Raw genomic sequence first — 23,162 nt, forward strand, 5'->3', positions numbered from 1 at the left:
ATGTACCCGATGGCTACTACATTTATTGGTAGGTACTCAATAAATGCCTTATGAATGGATGAAAATACATTTATTAGAAAAATCTTGATAGGAATTTGATACTAAAGTTGATGCTAATCATGGTGAAGGAAAGGGGGCAGTCTCTTATGAGGGAGTGGAGATCTCTATTTCAACGGCTTTAGAGTAGAAGAACTCTAAAAATATATGTGTATGTTTATCTTCCAGCAATTGTCTCAGTAACATGGAAGGAATTGTCTTCTCCAAAGACTGTTTACTTTTATCTATTCAACACACATGTAAGCTTGATTAGCACAACTCTGTACAAGTTAATAGTCACACAAAAGGATTAGACCTCTCAACAAGCTCACCAGAACAACAGTTCTCATACCTGGCTGCACATTAGTATTGTTTGGGGAGATTTGAAAAATCTTAATGTTCAGCTCATACCCCAAACCAATTACATCAGAATCTGTGCAAGTGGGACCCAGGCATTAGTGTTTTGCAAAGCTTCCCAGGTCGCTCCAGTATGCAGCCAAAATCGAGAAGCACAAGTCTACGGGAACCTTTGTTTCTGTAAGAACAGTATCAGTCATGGGATTTTGACTCGTCTAAAAATATCCAGAGTAATGTTTTCTTTTTTCAAAATTAGTGTAGCAGCACTTTTGCATGCCAGATTGTTACATGTCTCTTTGAGGCTTATTTATATTTGGAGTTAATCAAAAAAATACAAACAATTATAACTCCAAAGAAATTGTAGTAGTTTCATGAGTTCTTTCTTATTGACATTTTACAACACATACACAGGCTCCTTTAAGCTGCTTTCTTTTCCTCCCCTGCAATTTACTTCCACTTACACATCATTGTTCATCACCCCTTTGTTGTTTCATTAACTTCACTTCCCAGGAAGCTAAAATAAATATGTTTGACTTATATTTTATCAAAAAGACCATATTATATTCTCCCTTATCTTTGACTCCCATGGTTACCTTTTTCTCATTAGGTGTTATCTTTATGTGCGAAGGTTAGATTAACCTCATTAGGGCTCATAATTAATTTAACTTACAAATTATTCCAACCTTCTAACTTACTTAGACAGCCTCTCCCTCTGTAAGTCATTCATCAAGATGCCATGCGAAAGGTGCCATAGTAGTTAGATCTTTTTTAGAATGATTGTGAACAGCCATACTTTCTGAGAGTCACTCATGGTATCAGCTTTTCCAGAGAACACAGATCTATTTAAGTTCTATAAACACAGATATAGGTCAAGACTGTAAAAAATAGGCCCCACATTATGACTATTTAGTGTTTAACAAATGTTTGGTTGGTAAACCTCTTTAGTGGGAGTTTGTCTCCTCTGACTTGGAGGGAGGGTTTGGGATGGCCATGGACTATACATGTGGACTTGACCCATCTCTACATACAAAGATCATTTGGTATGGCAGAGAGTTAAAAAGCATAAGGCCTTGACTCTGTTCTGTTGGGTTGGTGATATAATAAGATGATAGTATAATATTGTATATTATGATACAGTAATGCATAGCTTGATATACTATAATACTAATATGTCTCAGTATATTTTTAGACAGATGAGGAAACTAAGACTCAGAGTATCATTAGTAGCCTTCCCACAATCACTCAGCCGTTTTGTGATGTTAAACCATTCTTACTCCAAAGCCCATGCTCTTGGCTAACAGGATTTTCAATATTGAGCAAATTACTACATCTCTCTGGGCCTTTTTTTCCCAGATCTGTAAAGTAAGGGGAAATCTTGAGTGACTTCCAGCTCTAAAAGTCTATATTTATTTTCTATCTCAGTAGAATCAATGAAAGAAGTTAGCACTTTGGCAGAACACCATTGAGAGACGTGATACATAACAATTTATTGCCACCAGAAAAAACAACAACAACAACAGAGAAGCAGTGATATATTACCGCATAGGCACAATGTTAGTGGGCAGTACTTAAGGTAATACTTGGAGAACTTCTGGTCTGAGTGAACAGTCAAGGTCTTATCCTCTTCCTCTCGATAGGTTTTGGTGAATTGTTCTCTCTTCACACCAAGAGGATTGGATCCAGGTCTTCCTTGAAGACAGAATATGGGTACATTTTTAAGATCTAAAAAATTGAGTTTAAAGATTAAGTACTTCCCTGAAACTTCCCTAAAGAAGAAAATTTAGTCAAAATGTTAGCAAGGCTTTCCTTAGTCCAAAATTTTTCTCTTGGCTTGGTGGTAAAGCACACAGGTTCTGGGATTAGTGAGATCTAAGTTTGAATCTTAACTCTGCCACTTATTAGCTCTTAGACCTTGGGCAAGTTACTGATCTATACTGAACATCACTGTTTTTATTTATAAAATGAGTATTAGGAAATAGAAGTACTTATAGCTTTTTATAAGGATTAAATTGGATAAGAGATGTAAATAAGTGAACACAGTTCTTAATCATATGAAGCTTTAGGTCAGCAATAGCTGATATTTTATCATCATCATCATCAGGTTCATAACCCTTGCAAAATGAATGTTGCTTTTGGTGTGTTTATCAGGTAAACATCTTTAAAAAGGAAAACGCTCAGTGGCTGTTGTCTCCCATCCATTGTTGGTGCCTATACTCCTGAAAAACAACATAGGGACAGAAAGACTGAAGCTGGCATTCCAAGTAGGAGGTACAGGTCTTTGGTTACCAGGGCCAGTGGGTGAGTGCACTTCCTCTGCCTATAACACACACACACACACACACACACACACACACGAAAACAGTTCATTAAATTAAAAAATATATATATATATACAGTTCCCTCCTCCAGTCAGAATCCTCTCTGAATGCTTCATCTCATCCTGCTGTCAACTCAGGGGGTTTTTCAAATACTACAGTGGCTTCAAGTAGACCATGAAAGGGAAAAGGGGGATGTGGGGGGGAGGGATGGAAATGAAATAGTCAGCAAGATAGAGCTGGACATATTAAAAATTGGGGCAAGCATGTGAGGTCAGACTGGTGTGGGAGCAGAATGGAAGGGCGTGTCCTGGAGACGTCACCTAGACTTTTAGACTCTTGATCTTTTAGAACCGTGGCTTGAACCTCTGAGGTTCAACTTACTGGACCATAGGCAGGGAGAGAAAGACTTGGCTAATGAAATGGAAATGTGTAGTTAAGACAAATGCTAACCCTCCTTAAATATTCTGGATTTGCAATTTCTAAAAAGTCAGTAAAATAATCTACATAATTTTTAAACTCTGTGTCATAACATTGTGCATATACACATATGAACAGCTGTTAAACCTATGTGTGTATATAGACAGAGACACATGTGCTATCTATGATTTGCCAATTAAAGGGCACACTATAATCTCTATGTACACTTATGCATCTGTGAGAAATAGAAATTTGTTTTCTTTCCATTAAGACATTGTCTGGCTTTATAATTAGTGTTTATAGTAAATACATTCAAAGTTTATTCTTGGAATCCTCAATTCTCTTGCCATTGTAGGATAATGTGAGCTTTAAGCTAATTGATTACAGCCTCTTTTGGCATCAAAGTGACTAAAGCTCTTCTCCAAGCCTTGGCCACTCAAATGCACACCTGGGTGCGGGCCAGCTCCCTGCTGCGGGCTTCACAGGGCTCCAGCGATGGCAGGCAGGCCTTTACTTCAAACACAGCGTTCGCTGAACTCATAAATTTCCCTGTGACCTTCAATCTTAAGCTAGAGAATATCTGATTATAAAACTGTCCTTCCTATTTTGATACTATATTGACTGCTGATTTCTCTATTAATCAGGAAGAATAATTTTTAAAATATTATATGAGTAAGCACTGAATTTTGTACACACACACACACACACACACACACACACACACACATAGGACTTTCTTCAACCCATACTTTCTCTCCCGATGTCCTTTCTTTGCCTTTTCCCCCTACCCCATTCTCTTCCTCAGGCTCCTGCTAATCCCTTCTTTGGCCTAGTGGGGAGCATTTTGATTGTGACCTTGACTTTTTTTTTTTTTTTAGAGATTTTATTTATTTATTTGACAGAGAGAGAGGGACAGCCCGCAAGAGAGGGAACACAAGCAGGGGGAATGGGAGAGGAAGAAGCAGGCTCCCAGCAGAGGAGCCTGATGTGGGGCTCGATCCCAGACTGCCAGGATCATGCCCTGACCCAAAGGCAGACACTTAACGACTGAGCCACCCAGGCGCCTCTGTGACCTTGACTTTGCTGTCTAGTGATGGAGTCAGGTCAAGCCAAACTGATTTTTAAAGTATCTCCTGAAGGATTCTGGGTGGGACAAAAATCCGAAGAACTGAGTAGGGTGGGAAGACCGAATAGAATGTTAACACTGAACACTCATATCACATGCACAGGGAGAGAGAGCGAGCAGAGGGATGGACAGAGGAGTGTGGCTGAGTAGATCTGTTGGTTATCAGAGCTAATAATTTCTGCTGCTTATTGGGAATTGTATGTGCTATTCATTGTACTACATACTTTATGTTCACTAACTTATGTAATCTAATAACCCTGTAAGGAAGCTATTATCAACCCCATTCTTCAGATAGGAAAACTGAGGGAAAAAAAAGCTAAGTTATTTTTTTAAAAGCCAGAGATATATTTAAAGCCGCATCTGGAGTTCAAGCATTAGTCGCCTGATTCCAAATCGTCTGCTCTTCACCACTGTATTCCTGATGGGGATCACCCAGTGCAGCCACTGAAAGCCTGCTGAAGGCCACTGGGGCTTCTGATTCTTTCTCGTTAGTCAGGGGAAGTTTCAAAGAGAACCAGCCTTTTCATTCTAGCCCACATCAGAAGGGTGAGCTATCAGGAGCATTGCAGACATGGGATTCCCCTGTGTGAAGTCCAAAGTCCTTAGGTATATCACAACCTTCCAGAAGCTCTGGCTAACTCGTTAGTGGGTTCAGGTTTTATTGTTGCTGTGACTTCCAAACAGGAGGCATGTAAAGAGCTTTGCTTTCTGAAAGAGCAACAATGACCTGCAGTGACTGCATAGTTAACTCCAAGGTGAGGGTGTGGATATGTGTTTATACTGTGAGCACCTTCTGTCAGGCCTGTCTATGGGTCGGACCGACCAGGAACAAAGATACAACAGTATGTACGCGGAGGAATTCGTACACTGGAAATCTGGTGAAGATGGACAAAGATTTCTTGCAGCGAGAGAACTGCCCTCTGAAATCGAATTCATACGATTTGTGGCCCTTTTCTGCCAGGATTTTGTCCCACCGGCCTTCACCCCAGCTCTCCTCTTGCCCTGCCTCTTCCTCCCCGTAAGATAGAGCAAGATAAAGGTAAATAGACTTCAAAAAGTAGGGTGGGCACGTATATACTTTTCCCATTTACACTTTTGGCCAAGATTTCAAACAGATTCTACCTTTCACACCTCTGGGTTCTTGCATGCATCGATCTTCTGGTGGGTATGCACTTCTCCTCCTTCCCTGCCTAATGAACCCATCTCTAAGTGTTTCTTTGCTGATATCCTTCATGTCTCCAGGAAGTGCTGGGGGCTCCCTCTTTGGGCTCTCATAGGTCAGTATTCTGGTTCTCTTGTGGTATTAATATTTGTTTCCAAAACCGTATGACCTAAGATAATGCATAGGCATGTAGTAGACGCTCAGTGGGTATTTGTTGACTGGATGTATGAATGGACAGATAACTCAATGATGAAACACGGGTAAGGCAAGAGAGTCCTATTTAATAGTTTTTGTTTTGGAACCAGTTCACTCCTGCGTTTCAGTGTAACCACCAGGTCCTCAAATATACATGGAAGCAAATGAATATTAGAATTCTGCGGTAATGTTAATTGCTCTTGTATATGTTTGGGTTTAAATTGCATGCATTGCAGAAACTTCAGAGTGTTTTAAAATCTGGGGGTAACCTGAGCAGATTTGGTAAGAAGATAAACTCTGTTAGCTTTATGAAGAATTATGTGAGAGGCCAAGAGACTTATGCAAAAGAGATTAAGTGGGAGCTACTGAACTCAAACTGAGAGAGGCTGAGGGCGGGACAACTAAGGCGGGGCAATGAGAGGGTGGAGAAGGGGCCCCGGACTTGAGTTAGTTAGGTATTCAGACCTGGGGCAAGGCAGTATGGCTTTAGTAGCAGAAAGCCCAAAGACAGAAGTGAGAGGTGGGGCTTAGAAGTAGAACTATCTATGTACTTGTAGGACTTAGTACACTGCTTGTTCTGACAGAGAGGCTCTATTTTACGTGGAAGAAGAGCTTTGTAAGGGGCATTTTCTTGAGTCACGGAAGAATGAAAAAGCAAAGCCAATGTGTCTAGTGGGGTGGTCCTGCTGATACTATTCCTTGGCCAGTGGAGTGCACTGGGGCTAAACGTCGAGGGCCTGCTCTACGGAGGGTGGACTCATTGATGGGCTGTGGACTGACTATGACCAAAGTCTGTCGGCTCTTCAGTTAGGACATTGGCTTGAGAAACCAGGTCTGTAGTTTGTTAAGAGAAAAACTGGTATGGAGTTTGGAAGTGCTGATGGTTCGCTCTGGGCGGCGGGGGAGGTAGAGGACTGTGCCTTTTAACATAGTCTAGGGTAGTGCTTCTCAAACTTGAGTGTGCATTGGAATCACTTGGGGATCTTATTAAAATCCAGATTCTGTTTTAGTCAGTCTTGGGTGGAACCCGAGATTATGCATTGCCGATAAACTCCTGGGAGATTCTAGTGCTGCTGTTCTGGGAACCACATGGTAAGTGGTAAGGATCTAAACTATTCTGAGTAAAGAGGCTTCAAATTTCAATTCAAAAGCTGACCGTGTGCCACACAACAATTTAGCTGATTAATGCTTCAGTTTCCTAATCTGTGTTAGGGAAATAATGCGATTACTCCTTGCTTTTACACCTCCTTTTTAGGGATGTTCTGTGGTAGGATTTTGTGACATTCAGTATAAATGTAGTAGGTAAGAGGAGGTACTTTATCTGCAGCTCCATTTCTAGGAATAATAGTGCTTCCATATTGTGATATAGTCATTGGCATCAGATGATCATGGCACTGACCCTTTTCTTCCATTAACCAGTTAGATAACCCCAGGCAAGTTATCTTACTTTTCTAAACCTTACCTACCTCACCTATAAAGTCAGCATTTCTACATTCATTGAACTAATGTTTATTGGTGCCTATTATGTACTAGACATTGTACTGGAGACTAAAGTTATAGTAAGTAAGGTCTTACTCACCAAGCTTACATTCCAGTCAGGGAGACAGGAAATAAATTACGAAAACAAAACAAAACAAAAAACCCAAATAATTAGAGTATGCATTCCTTGAAAGAGGTGCTTTAAAAACCCAAAACAATAAAAGTGTAAAATAAGATTGCTCTGTGGTGGCAAAAAAATTTTTTTAGATAGAAAGAAGAGCCAGTCAGAAGAGCAAAAAGAAAAACAAGCAGAGAGGATAGCACCGAAGTCATTTGGCAGAAAAGAACTTGGTTGTGCTTGGGATTCTAAGTCCAATGTGGACAAAGTACATTAAAGAAGGTGAATGGGGCATAAGATGAGGTCAGAGAAAGTGGGACCAGATTATGCAGGACCTTGTGAGTAAGAAATGAGAAAGTTTGGATTTTTTTTCCATGTAAGAAGAGGCAATTTTAATGTTTAATGCAAGAAAATGACATGATGCAATGTATTTATTTATTTTATAAAATACCTCTCTGACTGGTGTTTGCCAGCTGAATAGGAAGGAATCCAGAGAAGTGGGGCATCCAGTTAGGAGGTGGGAACTTGGGCTAGCACTCATGACAGTGGAAATGCAAGAGGTATGGGGACAGATTCTGGAGATATTTGGGAGGAAAAACTGAGAGGACTTGCTGATGGATTGAATAAGGTCAGATGGGGGGGTTGGGAAAAAGGTAAGATTGAGAGAAAGACTAGAATCAAGGATGTCTTTTAGCTTTCAAATTTGAGCAACAGGGTAGAGGATGGTATGGGGGTGGTTGAGGAAGAGCATGTGCAAAGATAAGGTTATCGAGAACTCACATAACAATAGTCCTTCTCACACATGGGGCTTTAAGGATAAAATGATATAGATATATATTCTTCTGCACAATCCCTGGCACTTAAGTGCTCATATTTTATTATTTCCCTGTTATTGTTGTTATTCATGAGGGACTACCCATTGGAGACACCAGATGCCCTTGATCGGTAAAGACATGATAATTCTCTTGGACTCCACAATCATATTTTTATTTTCTCCAGTGAAAAATAAATATTACTTTTGAAAACCCTGCAGTGGTGATAGAAGAATGGGATAGGGTAGACTCATGTGTGCCTCAAGCAACATCAATCAAACTTTCAGCCAAGTTTTGATTACAAGATCTTTATTTCTGGCAATGGTGTAAGAAGCAGAAAGAGCACAGCTGGATTTTCAGCACTAGGTGGATACCACAAGTTCTGGAAATTGGAAAAAAGCATCTTCTAACTTGGAAATTGTGGTGATTTGTCTGGAGTAGTTAGAAGGAAAATAAATACAGACCTTCCCCTAGCCCCAACTCCTCATGATACCATTTACAGAGTCAGTTGTCTGGTTGTAACTGTTCCTGTTTGGTCTTTGCTAAGCATATAGCCTTTGTAACCAGGGTTGTTAGGTACATGATTTTGCTTTCTGATTTCTACACCTAAGGTTAATTTTTGCCATAGGAAAGTAGCATAGATTTTAATGGTTTGCCAACCTGGCTGCATATAAAAACTGCTGGCCAATTAAAAAATACAGAGTGTAGGGCAGTCCCAGGATACTTGATTCAGTAAGCCTGTCAGTCTAGGTTTTTTAAATGTCTTCTACATAATTGGTCTACAAATGTCATTTGGAAACCATTGGTCTGAGGATTGGGGTGTTATATTATGATTTGAAAACTCTGGATTCTGTTCTTTCTTTTGCCAATGAATTGCTTGCAGTGTGGCATTGGGCAAGTCACTTCATGGTTCCTAATGTGACAGTTCAGCCTCTTTTACTCTGCTGGAATGAAGAAAATATAGACAGCTAATAGTGAGTAGAATGTTTCATGTGAAGGACATTTGGACTCGACTAGCAAAGAAGTTTGAAATCCCCGTCCTGTTGAGGGTCTGCCTATGTGTATCGATCTAGTATCCAATGCCATCATTCTTTGAAATGCAAACCTACTCACTTCATGATTTCAAAGTGCTTCTTGACTCTTGATTCATAACACGTGAAAGAGTTGAACCACGGTAAATAAACCCATTTTTTTCATTAATGATTTTAAAAGTTTCAGAGGACACTCCTCAACACTAAACTTAGAAGAGGGAGCTGTGGCACCTGTGGAGATCAAAGTCTTGCCATTGCTATAGGCTTTAGTCCCCTTGAAGGGCCCTTTGTGGAAACTAAATTTCCTGGAGCTAAGAGGAATCCAGGACACTGAATTCTTGCCACAATCACAGTCTCTTACGGCCAGAACCAGCCCATGGCACTCAAGTGCTAGGCTCCATAACATGGGATCTCAAGGTTTGTGCCATAAACAGGGGTTGACAGGCACCAACATGGAGCCAGTGAGACAGGGCTTGCTATTGGGCCTTGAGAATCTGACCAGTCAGATGCGTTGTGAGAAGTCTGAGGGTGGAACCTGAAGTGGGTCATCTGATAGAGTGCCATGCAGAAGCTGTGAGAGGTGTATGGAGAGATGGCCATAGGAGGCCATCCCCATACAAGGGAGAAGAAACTGGGAAGGAGAATCCATGAAGTTGAGGGGGCATAGGGCCCCCTATAGAAGGGAAATGCCATTTCCTAGGGAATTAGGTCTCTCTCCCAACTTCCTCTCATTCCTGCCTGTAGTGTCTCCTGTGGAGTTCAGACGTACCAGTGGGAGCTGCGCTGCTTTCCTTTCTACCTTCCAGCATTCTCCCTCTTTATATTTTACTGATATTGCTGGTGGTTTGCATCACAGGGCCCGTCACGTTGTTCAGCTACCACCTACAATGGCCAACTCACTCTTCCCCATGCAAGTTTGATCCATCTACCTTCACCACTGAGGTTATTAAACTGGCAAGGAAATATATGAAATCAGCATTCTTGAATGGCTCTTCTTGCTGGGCAAGAAAAGGGAGGACTGTTTCCATGCTGAAGAGTTCCAACCAATTCAGAGAAAAATACCACATGAAGTCAAAATATTATCATCTTGGCCAGGCAAGGGTTTTCCTTTATAACCATGCTGACATGCAAGGTTTTACAGCCTTGCCTCTCCCCTGGTGTCAGTGGTATTGCCTGCTCTTTCCAGCTGGAGGATGTCAATTCAGCAGAGGTAGGGGAAGGATTTCCTCTGTGGGAGGTGGTAGAAAGAAGAGAGTCCCTGGGAGGATATAAGCTCTGTAGTGTGAAAGAAGAGTAGAATATCCAGTTTACAAGAGGGAGAAAAAGGTGTTTAGTTATAATCAAAAGAAAACTACAAGCCTTTCATTGAAAATAGATTTGGGAAGACATTTTTAAGTGGCATCTTCCTTTAGGGAAAGAAGCCGTATACTAAATAGTACGTAGTGTGTGATTTCATTTATATAAATTTCGAGAGCAGGCAAACATAATCTATGCTGATGAAAGTCAGAATATTGTGGATTATAGTGATGTGGGAAGGTTAACTGTAAGGAACACCAGGGGAATTCTGGGGTACTGGAAATGCTCTATCTCTTGATCTGAATGATTACCCAGGTGTATTCACACATAAAAATTCTTTGAGCTGTATACTAAGATTTGTGTGATATTCTATATGTAATTTATTACTCAATACATAAATTTAAAACGAATCTTCTACTTCTTTTCTTTCTTTCTCTCTCTCTCTCTCTCTCTTTCTTTCTTTCTTCTTGCCACACTTCTAAATGTTGTATCAAGATAAAGGACATCTGGGATATTGAATAGGATAGAGATGCTATTAATATTCAAAGTGGGCTGTAGAGCATAAAAGGAACAGTTAAACTGGACACAGTGGAAGGACCATAGGCTTTGGCAGCTACTCACCTGGGTCCAGGTCCTAATATACCTTTTACTGTGCATCTTCAAGCTAGCTTTACATCTCTCTCATTCTCAGTTTCCTTCTGTATGTGGATAATAATATGTTTACCTTAACTGCCATTCAGAGGATTCAATGAAATAATGTATATAGGTATTTTGCCAAACGCCTGAAATATAACTCAAAAATAGTATTTATTATTAACAGATAGTAGATATATGTTCACGTAAACCATGATACTTAAGAATTTAAGTCATAAAATCAGATTTCTACCCTAAAATATTTCTGGGAATAAAAGTATGAATCTCAATAACTGTTTAACATTATACTAAACAGTGAAATGCTGAAAGGTTTTCCTCTAAGATTAGGAACATGACAAAGATGCCCACTCTTGATGCTTTTATTCAACATACTGTTGGAAGTCCTAGCCACAGCAATTAGGCAAGAAAAAGAAGTAGAAGACATCCAAATTGGAAAGAAAGTAACACTGTTACAATCTGCAGATGATATGATACTATACAGATAAAACCCTAAAGATTCTACAAAAAAATAGTTAGAACTAATAAATGAATTCAGTAAAGTTGTATTTATTAGTTCAGTAAAGAACTAATAAGTGAATTCAGTAAAATTGTTTCTGTATACTAATAACAAACTACTACAGAAATTAAGAAAACAACCCCATGTACAATTGCATCAAAAGGAATAAAATGCCTAGGAATAAATTTAACCAAGGAGGTAAAACACCTGTATACTGAAAACTCAAAGACATTGATAAAAGGAATTGAAGAAGACAAAAATAAATGGAAAGATATTTCATACTCCTACATTGGAAGAATTAATATTGTTAAAATATCCATTCTACCCAAAGCAATCTACAGATTCACTGCAATCCCTATTAAAATTCTCATGGTCTTTTTCACAAAACTAGAACAAACACTTCTAAAATTTGTATGGGGCCAAAAGACTCTGAATAGCCAAAGTAAACTTGAGAAAGAAGAGCAGAGCTGGAGGTATCACACTCCCTGATTTCAAACCATACTACAAAGCTACAGTAATCAAAACAATATGGTACTGTTATAAAAACAGACATAGTGATCAATGAAACAGAATAGAGATCCCAGCAATAAAGCCACACATACATGGTCAATTAATTTACAGCAAAGGAACCAAGAATATTTAATGGAGAAGGGACAGTCTCTTCAATAAATGGTGTTGGGAAAAACTGGTCAGCCACATGTAAAACAATGAAACTAGACCATTGTATTACACCCTACACAAAAATTGACCCCCCAGTGGATCAAAGATCTGAATGTAAGACTTGAAACCATAAAACTCTTAGAAGAAAACATAGGAGGTAAACTCTTCAGCATTGGTCTTTGCATTGAATTTTTGGATTTGATTCCAAAATCAAAGGCAACAAAACCAAAAATAAACAAGTGGGACTACATCAAACTAAAAAGCTTCACAGCAAAGGAAACCATCAACAAAATGAAAAAAGAACCTACTCAATGGGAGAAAATGTTTGCAAATCATATAACCAGTAAGGGGTTAAATCCAAAATATATAAATAACTTAAACAACTCAATAGCAAAAAAACAAAACAAAACAAACAAACGAAACCCCAAAAAACAAAAACAAATGACACCATTAAAAAATTGGCAGAGGATCTAAATAGACATTTTTCCAAAGAAGACATACAGATGGCCAACAGGCACATGAAAAGATACTCAAAACCACTAAATATCAGGTAAATGCAAATCCAAACCACAGGGAGATATCCTTTCAAACCTGTTAGAATGGCTATTATCAAAAAGACAAGAAATAACAAGTGTTGAAGAGGATGTGGAGAAAAGGGAACCCTTTATATTGTGAATGTAAATTAGTACAACCACCATGGAAAACAGTATGGAGAATCCTCAAAAAATCAAGAACAGAACTACAATATGATCCAGTTATTCCATTTCTAGGTATTTATCCAAAAAATAAAAATAAAATCACTAATTTGAAAGGATATTATATGCACCCCCGTGTCCATTGCACCATTATTTATAATAGCCAAGATATGGAAACAACCAAGTGCCTATCAATGGATGAATGGATAAAGAAAATGTAATGTATATACACAGTGGAATACTACTCAGCCATTAAAAAAGAAGGAAATCTTGCCATTTGTGACAACATGGATAGATCTTAAGGATACTAAGCTAAGTGAAATAAGTGAGACAGGGAAAGACAAATGTCATATATTTTACTTATACGTGGAATTAAAATACCCAAAAGAAATGAACAAATAAAGCAAAACTCATGGATACAGAGAATAGATGGATGGTTATCAGAGGGGGAGGGAGTTGGGGATAGGTGAAATGAGTGAAGGAGGTCAATTGCGTGCTGAAAAATGGTAACTAGATTTATTGTGGTGATCACTTTGTGGTGTATATAAATATCAAATTATCATGTTGCATATCTGAAACTGTTATATAACAATTTTGCCTCAATAAAAACTAACAAACACTCCTTCACTTATTTCTAAGTGGAGACTGTTCAAATTATGTTAAACTATTAAAATTTATTTAAATTATTTGATTTTTATAAAATATTTATTTGAGAAAGAGAGTGCGCACAAGCAGGGGGAGCAAGAGAGGGAGAAGCAGACTCCTCGCTGGGCAGGGAACCCCACTTGGAGCTGGGTCCCAGGACTCTGAGATCATGACCTGAGCCAAAAGCAGATGCTTAACCGACTGAGCCACTGAGGCACCCCTATTTGAATTATTTGAAATCAAATGCATTCTGTGCTGTAGGATCTAGGGCAAATTATTTCCATTTCTGAATATGTTTCTTTATGAACTAGGAATAATAATACTGTGTCATTGGACTAATCTGATCATTCAGTTTGTTACCATGTGTAATGTGCTCTGCAATATGCCTAACACTGTGAATTTTGGTTAAATTATTCAACTTGAAAGATACTTCACTAATGCCTAATGTAAGCCAGATATTATTTAGGAATTATTATGAGGAATTAAAAACAAGAATAAGACACAATCCTTGCCTTCAGGAAGTTTCCATCTTAGTGGAAAAGAGAGATATGTGCACATTTATAAAACAATGTGATAAATATTTTATTAGTGTAATGTTAGAATACTGGAGAAGTACAGAGGAAGCATTGTATAATAATGCAACAGTCATTAAAAGTTGTGGGCATATTTAAATTTAAAAAGAGCATCATGGCCCTAGAAAATAATAATTTAAGGCCACCATATGGTTGAGTCCATGGCCAAGGAATTCTTTCTGTTTTAGAATCACAAGCTTGTAACCAGGATTGCTCTGGATCAGAAGTGGATGCATTAAAACAGCAACATGGAAAGCACCTTCAAATTTGTAGTGAGTCAGAAGGGGGATGGAATGGAATTCACAGTATCAAGACCTATTTCTGTTGACTTCTGTCTACCTCGAAGCAGTTTCTCTGGTTGGAGGCCATGATCATGCACGAGAAGGAAGAGCAGTTCTTTCAGGACAGTGTTGAGTCGTGCCTACTTGAGAATCTGACAAAAGCTATGAATGCTTTCCAAAGAAAAGATGGACTTGTTAACAAACAAAATGACCATAGTAACCTCTAGTGAGGTTCTTGTCCTTCTAAAGTTTAGGCTAAGAGTCTCTGTTTTAAAAGAACATCTATATGCTGCATCTTCTCCTCTCTCTGGAGAACTAAGAAGTATTGGCAGCTTCATCAGTTATATTACCATATGAACACTGACGATCCCCCACATCACTTCTGGGTAGTCCCCTGACTGTGTGATAACTTTTTCTTCCCTTCATCCCACCTGGCATTTCCCAGTGCACTTAGGTGTGAGGCTTCTCCAAGATGAAAGGCTTAAATAAAACCCAACTGTAAACAGTCTAGACCCTGCACTGATATTTATCAAGCTCTCTTGAGAGTTATATATCAAATATTACAGGCATACCTTGTTTTATTGTGCTTTGAAGATATTGCAGTTTTTTACAAATTGTAGGTCTGTGGCAACCCTGCACTGAGCAAGTCTATCAGTACCATTTTTCCAACAGCGTTTACTCACCTCTTGCCTTTGTGTCTTGTTTTGGTAATTCTCACAGTATCTCAGACTTATTATTACTATATTTGTTATGGTGATCTGTGATCAGTGATCTTTGATGTTATTATTGTAATCATTTTGGGGCATCATGATCCGTACCCATATGATAGCAAATTTAATCGATAAATGTTGTGTGTGGTCTGACTGCTTCACTGACTGGCTTTTTCCCCATCTCTCTCCCTCTCCTAGGGCTTCTATATTCCCCGAGAAACAATAAAACTGGAATTAGGCCAATTAATAACGTTTCTACGTTCTTCAAGTGTTTGAATAAAAGGAAGAGTCGTGTGTTTCTCACTTTAAATCGAAATCTAGACATGATTAAGCTTTCATTGTTTTTTTAGACATAATGCTATTGCACACCTAATAGACTACAATACAGTATGAACATGATTTTTATAAGCACTGGAGACCCAAAAATTCATTTGACTCACTCTATTGTGATATCTCCCATTGTAGTGGTCTGGAATTGAAGCTGCAAAATCTCCAAGGTATGCCTATACCATGCAATAGCTGTTGCTGTCACTGCTAAGTGTACACTACTATTTTTACTTCCATGATCAGAAATTAGACTGGTGAGGTAGGACCTTTAGCTAACAAGAACCAACTGCTCCTGCCTATTTGCTAATCCTTATCCCATATTGCAGTCTTCTCCCATGACCTCCTTGAGGGAGTCTAATGGGCGATTTTGTTTTATGTCTCATCAGCAATTTCCTGAAGATACAGTGCCTGGAGGGTGGAATCTGGGAGCAAGGCAGCTGTGTCCCAGTGGTGTGTGAGCCCCCTTCTCCAGTCTTTGAAGGCATGTATGAATGTACCAATGGCTTTGAGCTCAACAGCCAGTGTATGCTCAACTGTAACCAGGAAAGTGGAAGGGTAAGATGACTTGAACTTGGTTTTGGATCAGGCTGTGCTCTAATCTTGATGACCAATTCAATAACGTTGACTAGAAATGATCTAAGTGAATCCCAGCAGGCAGGTCCTTACTAAGTTGGGATTCTAACCAGCAGGGTTGATATTATTTGATAGAAAATTCAGAAGATAACCACGTTTTTGGAATTGTTTCTCCTGCATTTAGAACTTCCTCTTGGATAAAAGGAAAAGCCTGATGGTTTGGGTATCTGGGTAAATGCCAAAAAATGCTGGGCTTTTGATTTGTCAATGTAATTTCCTCCCATGTATGGCCACTGACCTAACCTGGCTCTGAAAGCTGGTATCATATTTTTCAGTAGAACAGAGTCCTGAACAGAAACACAAATTTCTCAGCAAAGGCAAAGCTGAAAGCACTATTTGACTACCATTCTCCCTAGGATTTTGGCACAAGACGTCTCAAACGAAAACCACAGTCTTATCGTGGTTATGTGATTAAAATCAATTTTAGTTTTGACTCCTTTCAAGTACCACTCACACACATGAGACAGGAAGTTAAGCAGACTTCCGGCAGAGATCAATGACCTTGACTGCTCTCCTGGCACATGTCTGTCTCAGTGTCCAGCACTCCAAGGTAAGCACTGCCGGACAGATGTGAAAAGAGTATGCCATGAAATGAGACTCCTGAGAAATCAAACACATCCGTTTGCACTGATTGTTTAAGGCCTCAAGGAGTTGGCCCTGGATGAAGGGAGAGTTATCTACAGTTCTAAAATCTTGCTTTCTTGGGTTTTGTGAGTTAGTGCTATTTTCTCTGTGATCTGCATATAGTATACTTTGTGATTATTGGGGGCATGGAGCCAAGAGTCACACAAACCAGCACACATATGGAGAAAGGGAATAAAACTTTGGTGAGATCAAAAGCAACTATGATGTGTCCATTCAGGCAGAAAGGCAAAAATACCTTCAGAAAAATTATGAATTGGTTTCACTGGATCACACTCCTCCTGAAAAAAAATCTGACATTTGCTACAAGCAGCGTTTATGTGATAGTATGGATGAATCCATGCAAAACAACACCATCTGTGAAAAAAATTCCAAAAATATCTCCAAATATGTGGGCTACAGTTAACAGCTCACTGAATCCTTATATCCAAAGGAAAACACATTGTTAATAAATTTCATTAATGGCAAAATTGTTCATGGTTTCTTCACATCCAAACAGCAAAAAATTGTCTTGACTTTTCTTATGTTTTATTTTTATTTTTTGGTCAGTAACTACATGGTTTATTATTTCAATAGTATCTTTTAGTCCAGGTTCTAAAAGTTGGAGAACACTACCATTTCATCAGACCACTTTTTTCCCTGCTCTAAATGAAGTTAACAAAACAAGAATGGAAATGTTCACTTTTGATATTCTAGCGTCCCATCCTCTGCACTAAGGAGGGACTATGGACTGAGGAGTTCAAGTTGTGTGAGAACCTGCAGGGGGAGTGCCCACCACCCCCCTCGGAGCTGAATTTTGTGGAGTACAAGTGTGAACAGGGATACGGGATTGGTAAGTTTGGGAAGAGATGCTGAATTCTGCTCCCAAGTAATCCTTTTATTAGGCCTGGCTGGAGTTCGAGTCAGATCCATTGTTTTCCCTGAGGAGTAGATGGAAATGCAAGCTGACTTTTAGCTGGTTCAGTAAAAATAAAATTTATGGCAAACTCCTTTTTACCCTTCCACATGCGTGTAACATTGGTGTGGCTGCTGAGCTGTTTGCAGAGTGTCTGGTCATGTTCCCTACTCGCTGCAGACAGAAAGTGGATTTATTTGTGGCAGGAGTTGAGTTATAGTCCAAGAGGAAAGGTGGGAATGCATAGTCATACACCATGCATGTGCTGGGCCCCTTCTCCATTCCTTCTGCAGTTGTTACTGGAGCAGAGAGTTCCTGAAAGGAATGATTGCGTTGCTCTTCAGCCATTTTTTCTCTGCAGGGGTCCAGGCTCCAGAACCTATAGGCAACTTCTTAATCAAGTAATTGCAGCTAAGGGTCTCTGTGGTCAGAGCTGATTTATAGTGATGTTGATTCAATTTTGCCCTGGCTGGACCTAAGCATCATAGAAAAGGATGCTATTTGTGGAAAACCTTGTAAGATTAACCCTGAGTTCTGAACTGCATAAGCAAGGAGTAATATTTTTTTAAGATTTTATTTATTTATTTATTTATTTATTTATTTATTTATTTATTTATTTTAGAGAGAAAGAGAGAGAGAGGGCATGCACAGCAGAGGGAGGGGCAGAGGGAGAGGGAGAGGCAGAGAATATCAAGCAGACTCTACACCGAGTGAGGAGCCCAACATGGGGCTTGATCTCATGACCCCGAGATCATGACTCGAGCTAAAACAAAGAGTTGGATCTTAACCAGCTGACACCCAGGTGCCCCAACAAGGAGTAATTTTATGTCATTCTAACTGTATAATGCCAGTGGGCATATTTTGAATGAATGAGAAAGCTCATTAGTTTCAGAGATGGTTCTCTACCGTCTTTAGGTTGCTCTTTGCCCTGGGATTTCTCATGGCCAAGCATGGAGTTGTGGGGTGCTCAAACTGGACCTCTTGAATGGTGTTTCATGAGCAAAGTCTCATCTCCCCACTTTCTGATTTCTGCATTAAAATGTCATGCACTCACTTATATAGAGCTCTTGAGAGTCATGTTGCATTTTGAGTTATTTCACAAGTTTGCAAAAAACATAGACATAGAGACAGTGAGAGCTAAGAAGAAGCTTGGAGATGAACAAATCTATAGATGAGGAACCAGAGAACCCTGGGAGTGTGTCATCTTTGAATAGAGTTTTAGAAGACACTTGGGCCCCACATACAAGGGAACAGAGCAAGATTTTCCTTCAGGAGGCTAACACATGACCAAAGTCTCTGCTTCTAATTTCCTGTTGCTTCCTCTTTTAATCACATAGGTTTCCTGGCTGCCAGCATAATGATCTTCAGTGCAGCAACAGACATTATAAATGTGCCTTCATAATTTCTGGGCCATTTTTTCCCCAGCTAGTAAATTTCTTAGGTAGTAGCTGCTATAATTATAACCCTCATATAAACAGGAATAATGTTAAAGGTACTTAAAAGGCATTAGCCAGTGAGCTTAGTCTTTGGCTAGCCAGAGTCCTAGAGTGGGGTGTTGGGGGTCTGCAGGATCAGGAGTTAAACTTTTAATGGCTGGATCATGCAGGGATTCAAAGATTCCAGAGAAGGAGCTATATTGGACCAGGAAGAGGAGTGGGCATTTTGTCAAGGGGAGTTAACCTGGGGCAGTGGCTCTTTAGCAATGAGTGTAGAAGTATCCTTGTAGGTGCATAGTAGATGCATCTCAGCGCTGCCTGTAACCATGATAATGTGGTGACCCATAACACAGAAAGTAATTGCTCTTAAAAAGATCAAAGCTATTGATTCCAGGATGAAATAGACAGAGATCTAAGAAGTTCAAGTCTCTGATGTAAATTTCTGTTCCTTCAGGTGCAGTGTGTTCCCCATCGTGTGTAATTCCCCCTAGTGATCCTGTAATTCTGCCTGAGAACATCACTGCTGACACTCTGGAGCACTGGATGGAACCTGTCAAAGTCCAGGTGAGGAAAGGGACATTTTTTTATGTGCCGAGGATGTAAGACTACTGGGAAATTCTCAACTGACAGCATATTCCCTGGAGAATTTCCAAGGCTTTCAGAGCATCCTTAAAGCAAACAACCACATGGATCATTCCTAGAGAGAAGAATTAAAAATCAGGAAGAGAAAAGAGGAAACTTGAGAAAAAAGATGGCCCCTATCCAAAGGACAGTTTAAAAGATAATCTAGAAGGAGGACTTGGAGACATAAAGAATGGTAATTCAGGAAGGAAATGGAAAGAGAAGATGACTACTAACGAAAAATAGGACAGGAAAACTTAGGAGAAGCCAAAGAAATGAAAACAGTTGCAAGAAGGATGGAGAGGGAAAGATGGTTTGGAAAAGATGAAGACAAAACTAAAAACAGGGAAAGAAAAACCAAAGGGAGTAAGAGAGCTGCCTTTCCTGTCTCTATCCCCAGCCTTTCTGAACCCTGAGATCTTCTCCCAGGCCCCCTGGAATCCAGTCAGTTGTGGGCAGGACCCACTACATTGACAGCCTCTTCTCTGGACTCTCCTTTTGTTTGCATTCTCAGTTGAAACCCTGAGGACTCCCCTCTCCGCTTTCTCTCTCCCCTGGGCCTGGGAGAGGGGCACCTGCCCTCCTGTCTCTTCAGTGCCACTTCCAAACCATTCTCCCAGTCTCCTCTCTGGAATCCCCCACATTTGAATCTACTGCCAACAAAGCAAACCTCATCTTCTGTCATCTTCTGACCCTCAGGTCACCCCCTCCCCTTATTTCTTAAACACTTTAGATCCTGGGTCATGGTAGCATTAGCTGATACTGCTGCAGGACTCAGTCATTTCAATTTCCACACACTTGACACTTCTAAAACCTGGGTTCTCAGTTCCATGGCCTCCTTTCCTCCAGTGATTGTGTTTACATTTCTGACTTCATCCCTTGTATGCTTTCCTTGGCTTACTCTGTTCTTGCCCCTGTGGCTTCTTGGCTGATTCTTAGGCATGCCAGGCACACTCCCACCACCGTACCTTTGCTCTGTGGTTCCCTCTGCCTAGAATGCTCTTCTCCCAGGTTTTCTCATGTCTTGCTCCTTGGCTTTCTTTAGAATTTTACTCAGATTTCTGGGGCCCTGACTGTTTATCTAAAATATTATCTCCCCTCAAACTTTCTGTCCCCCTTTCCCTTTTTTAATTTTTTCTCCTTAGGACTTACCATTACCAGGCATATTATATATTTTACTTATTTGTCTTATTTAGTATTCCTTTCTGCTGCTGGAATTAAAAGCCCACAGAAGGAATATTGTCTGTTCCATCCACTACTATATCCCCTGATCCTAGAACAGTGCTTACTAGGCAGAAAGTGCTCAATAAATATTTGAGAGGTAAATAATGAAAACAAGGAAGACAAGGCTATACAAGATATGGATGGAGAAGGTCTTGTGCTAAGTTAGTTATTTCTCCTTAGAGTGGGAAGGGTCGGGGTAACATAGAGCCTGGGAGCTTGGTTGCTTTATTACACTAACAAAGAAAATAATTGGAAGGCTGTTCTTATAGAGTCACCAAGAGATGGAGTCTGGAGATGTCGCACATTTCATTTGGAAACCATTCTCTGATTGCTTCTTTTTCCTCACAGGCTAATTGTGCTGTATTATCAGCAGGGATTTGTGTCAAAGCAGAAGGATCAGAAAAAACTACTCCAAGTACAATTCAGGAGTGGGGAATGGGGAGTAGCATACTTGTATTAATTCAGTCAGTTATTCATTGAACAAACATTTGTTGGGACTTACTGTGTGCCCTGGAAGTGGGCTAAGTGCTGGGAATATGGAGATGAGAAAATGATAGTCCTTCTATTTATGAGACTTATAATCTGGCCACGAAAACAGACATTTATAATAATGCAACACAGGAAGTGGTTTGGTTATGGTAGAAGTGCTGTGGGAACACCCAGGAGGAAGCAACTAATTCTTCTGCTCAGGAGCTTCAAGAAGGATCAAAGGACCAGGAGGCTTTTCCTGTGGGTCATAAACTATGATCACGAGGAATGTTCTAGAGGGGTAGGAATGGTAAGAAGTTCTCTGTGGCTGAAACCACGGTATGTATGGTGGTAAGGGAAAGGGAAAATGGGTACTGGAAGGATGAGATAGGGGAGAGGCAGGTGGGCGAGATCCCGCAGGGCAGGCCATGCCCCTCCTAGGACATAGAACCTAAGGAGGACACTGAGCAGGGCAGAGCAAACCAGGAGCCTGCAGGTTGGGGTGGGAAGGAGAAAGCCAGAGAAACACCTTGCCTGGTTCTCCCATCGCTGGTCTTTCTAGACTTTCTGTCCCACTTCCCATAGTTTGCTGTGAAGGTCTAGCTGGAATTACAGTGCCCAGAGGAAGAGCTCCAGAAAAGCTCCTGACTCCTGTTTCATGGAGTGCCAGATGGTCTAGACCTTTTCCTTCAGTCCCTTAAATTGAACTTCCCCTGGGAAAAGGCTTCTCTTTCTCCATTAGTAGCTGAAGGGGGAAAGGTTTAGGATATTTCAGACCCTTTTTTTCTTCTTGAGAAATAAACTGCTTAAGGAACTCTTTTGTACCCACTTCCCCATAAAGGCATCCAGTGGGGACAATTGGTGGATGTAGGGTTTGGGAGGCCAGAGTGCAGACCTTCCAGTGATTGGGGGTCTCCCACTTCTGCTTTCCAAGTGGAACATTCAAAGAAGAGCAGTTCAGTTGTCTCCATGAAGATAGCAGGGGTACCAATGACAGAGACATGATGGTTTCCAAACTAGAAAACAATATTCTCTATTTTCTGAAAGCCTCCTTTTTCTTAACTGCCCTTCAGGGGAGTCATTATTACTTATTTACCCTTATTCCATAGCTTTTTCTTTACATTTATATTCCTAGTGACTTTTCCAGTGCTGGGAACCTCGTAGGTGTCTTATAAACATTGGTTGAGTGAGCAAAGAAATTGTAGCACCATTTTCTACTTCGGAAGTAAATGTCTACTTCCTCATCAAACTGGGGCATGTCGGCAGCTTTGCGGGAGTATGTAATCATATCCTTGTTATTTTCAAGTTGCCCACCCCAGAGAGAAAATGCAGAATACTTTTTTCTCCTTAAGCCAAACACCAAGTGTTATTGTCTATATCATTGCATGTGTCATGACCATGGTCTAGTCAGTAAATCCAGGTTTTGAAACAGGTTATGCAGGCATGATTTTGAGGACAATAGCATCACAGAAATATTGTAGACCTTAGAATCAAAAATGTATTTTTAAAAAAGCTGAGTTTTCATTCATAATCTCTGTTATGTATCAGGTGCATAATTTTAGAACATTTTAGTGTTCTGTGCCTCCATTTCCTCTTCTGTAAGGTAGACATGATACTTATTTCATAAGGTTAACCTGAGGATCAGATGAGAAACATGATAGAAATTAACTCTGTGCTTGATGAGGAACAATCTTTCTTGATTAGTTGCCATTCTTACTAGAAACAGGTTGCTTTTCCACACCTCTGCCCGCTCTTCCCATCTGCAATGATACTGTCCTCTGCGACTTGGGGGCACCGCTATGCTGACCATAATTTGCATATTGTGAGGCATCATCACTCTAGCAGAGCTTTTGAGA

The 23,162-nt window shown here is 40.0% G+C and overlaps 1 protein-coding gene across 1 annotated transcript in view; it reads left to right on the forward strand.

Annotated features, from left to right (window-relative positions):
• The window catches only part of PAPPA2 (pappalysin 2), a 258,945-nt gene that overhangs the window by 189,756 nt on the left and 46,027 nt on the right, over positions 1–23,162 (forward strand). Inside the window, exons 17-19 of the mRNA XM_044387894.3 lie at positions 15,774–15,942; positions 17,359–17,494; positions 19,448–19,557. Of these exons, the coding sequence (XP_044243829.3) occupies positions 15,774–15,942; positions 17,359–17,494; positions 19,448–19,557 (415 nt within the window). The remainder of the gene's footprint in view (positions 1–15,773; positions 15,943–17,358; positions 17,495–19,447; positions 19,558–23,162) is intronic.

The sequence above is a fragment of the Ursus arctos genome, unplaced genomic scaffold (genome assembly GCF_023065955.2).
Source record: "Ursus arctos isolate Adak ecotype North America unplaced genomic scaffold, UrsArc2.0 scaffold_2, whole genome shotgun sequence".
Taxonomy (NCBI): domain Eukaryota; kingdom Metazoa; phylum Chordata; class Mammalia; order Carnivora; family Ursidae; genus Ursus; species Ursus arctos.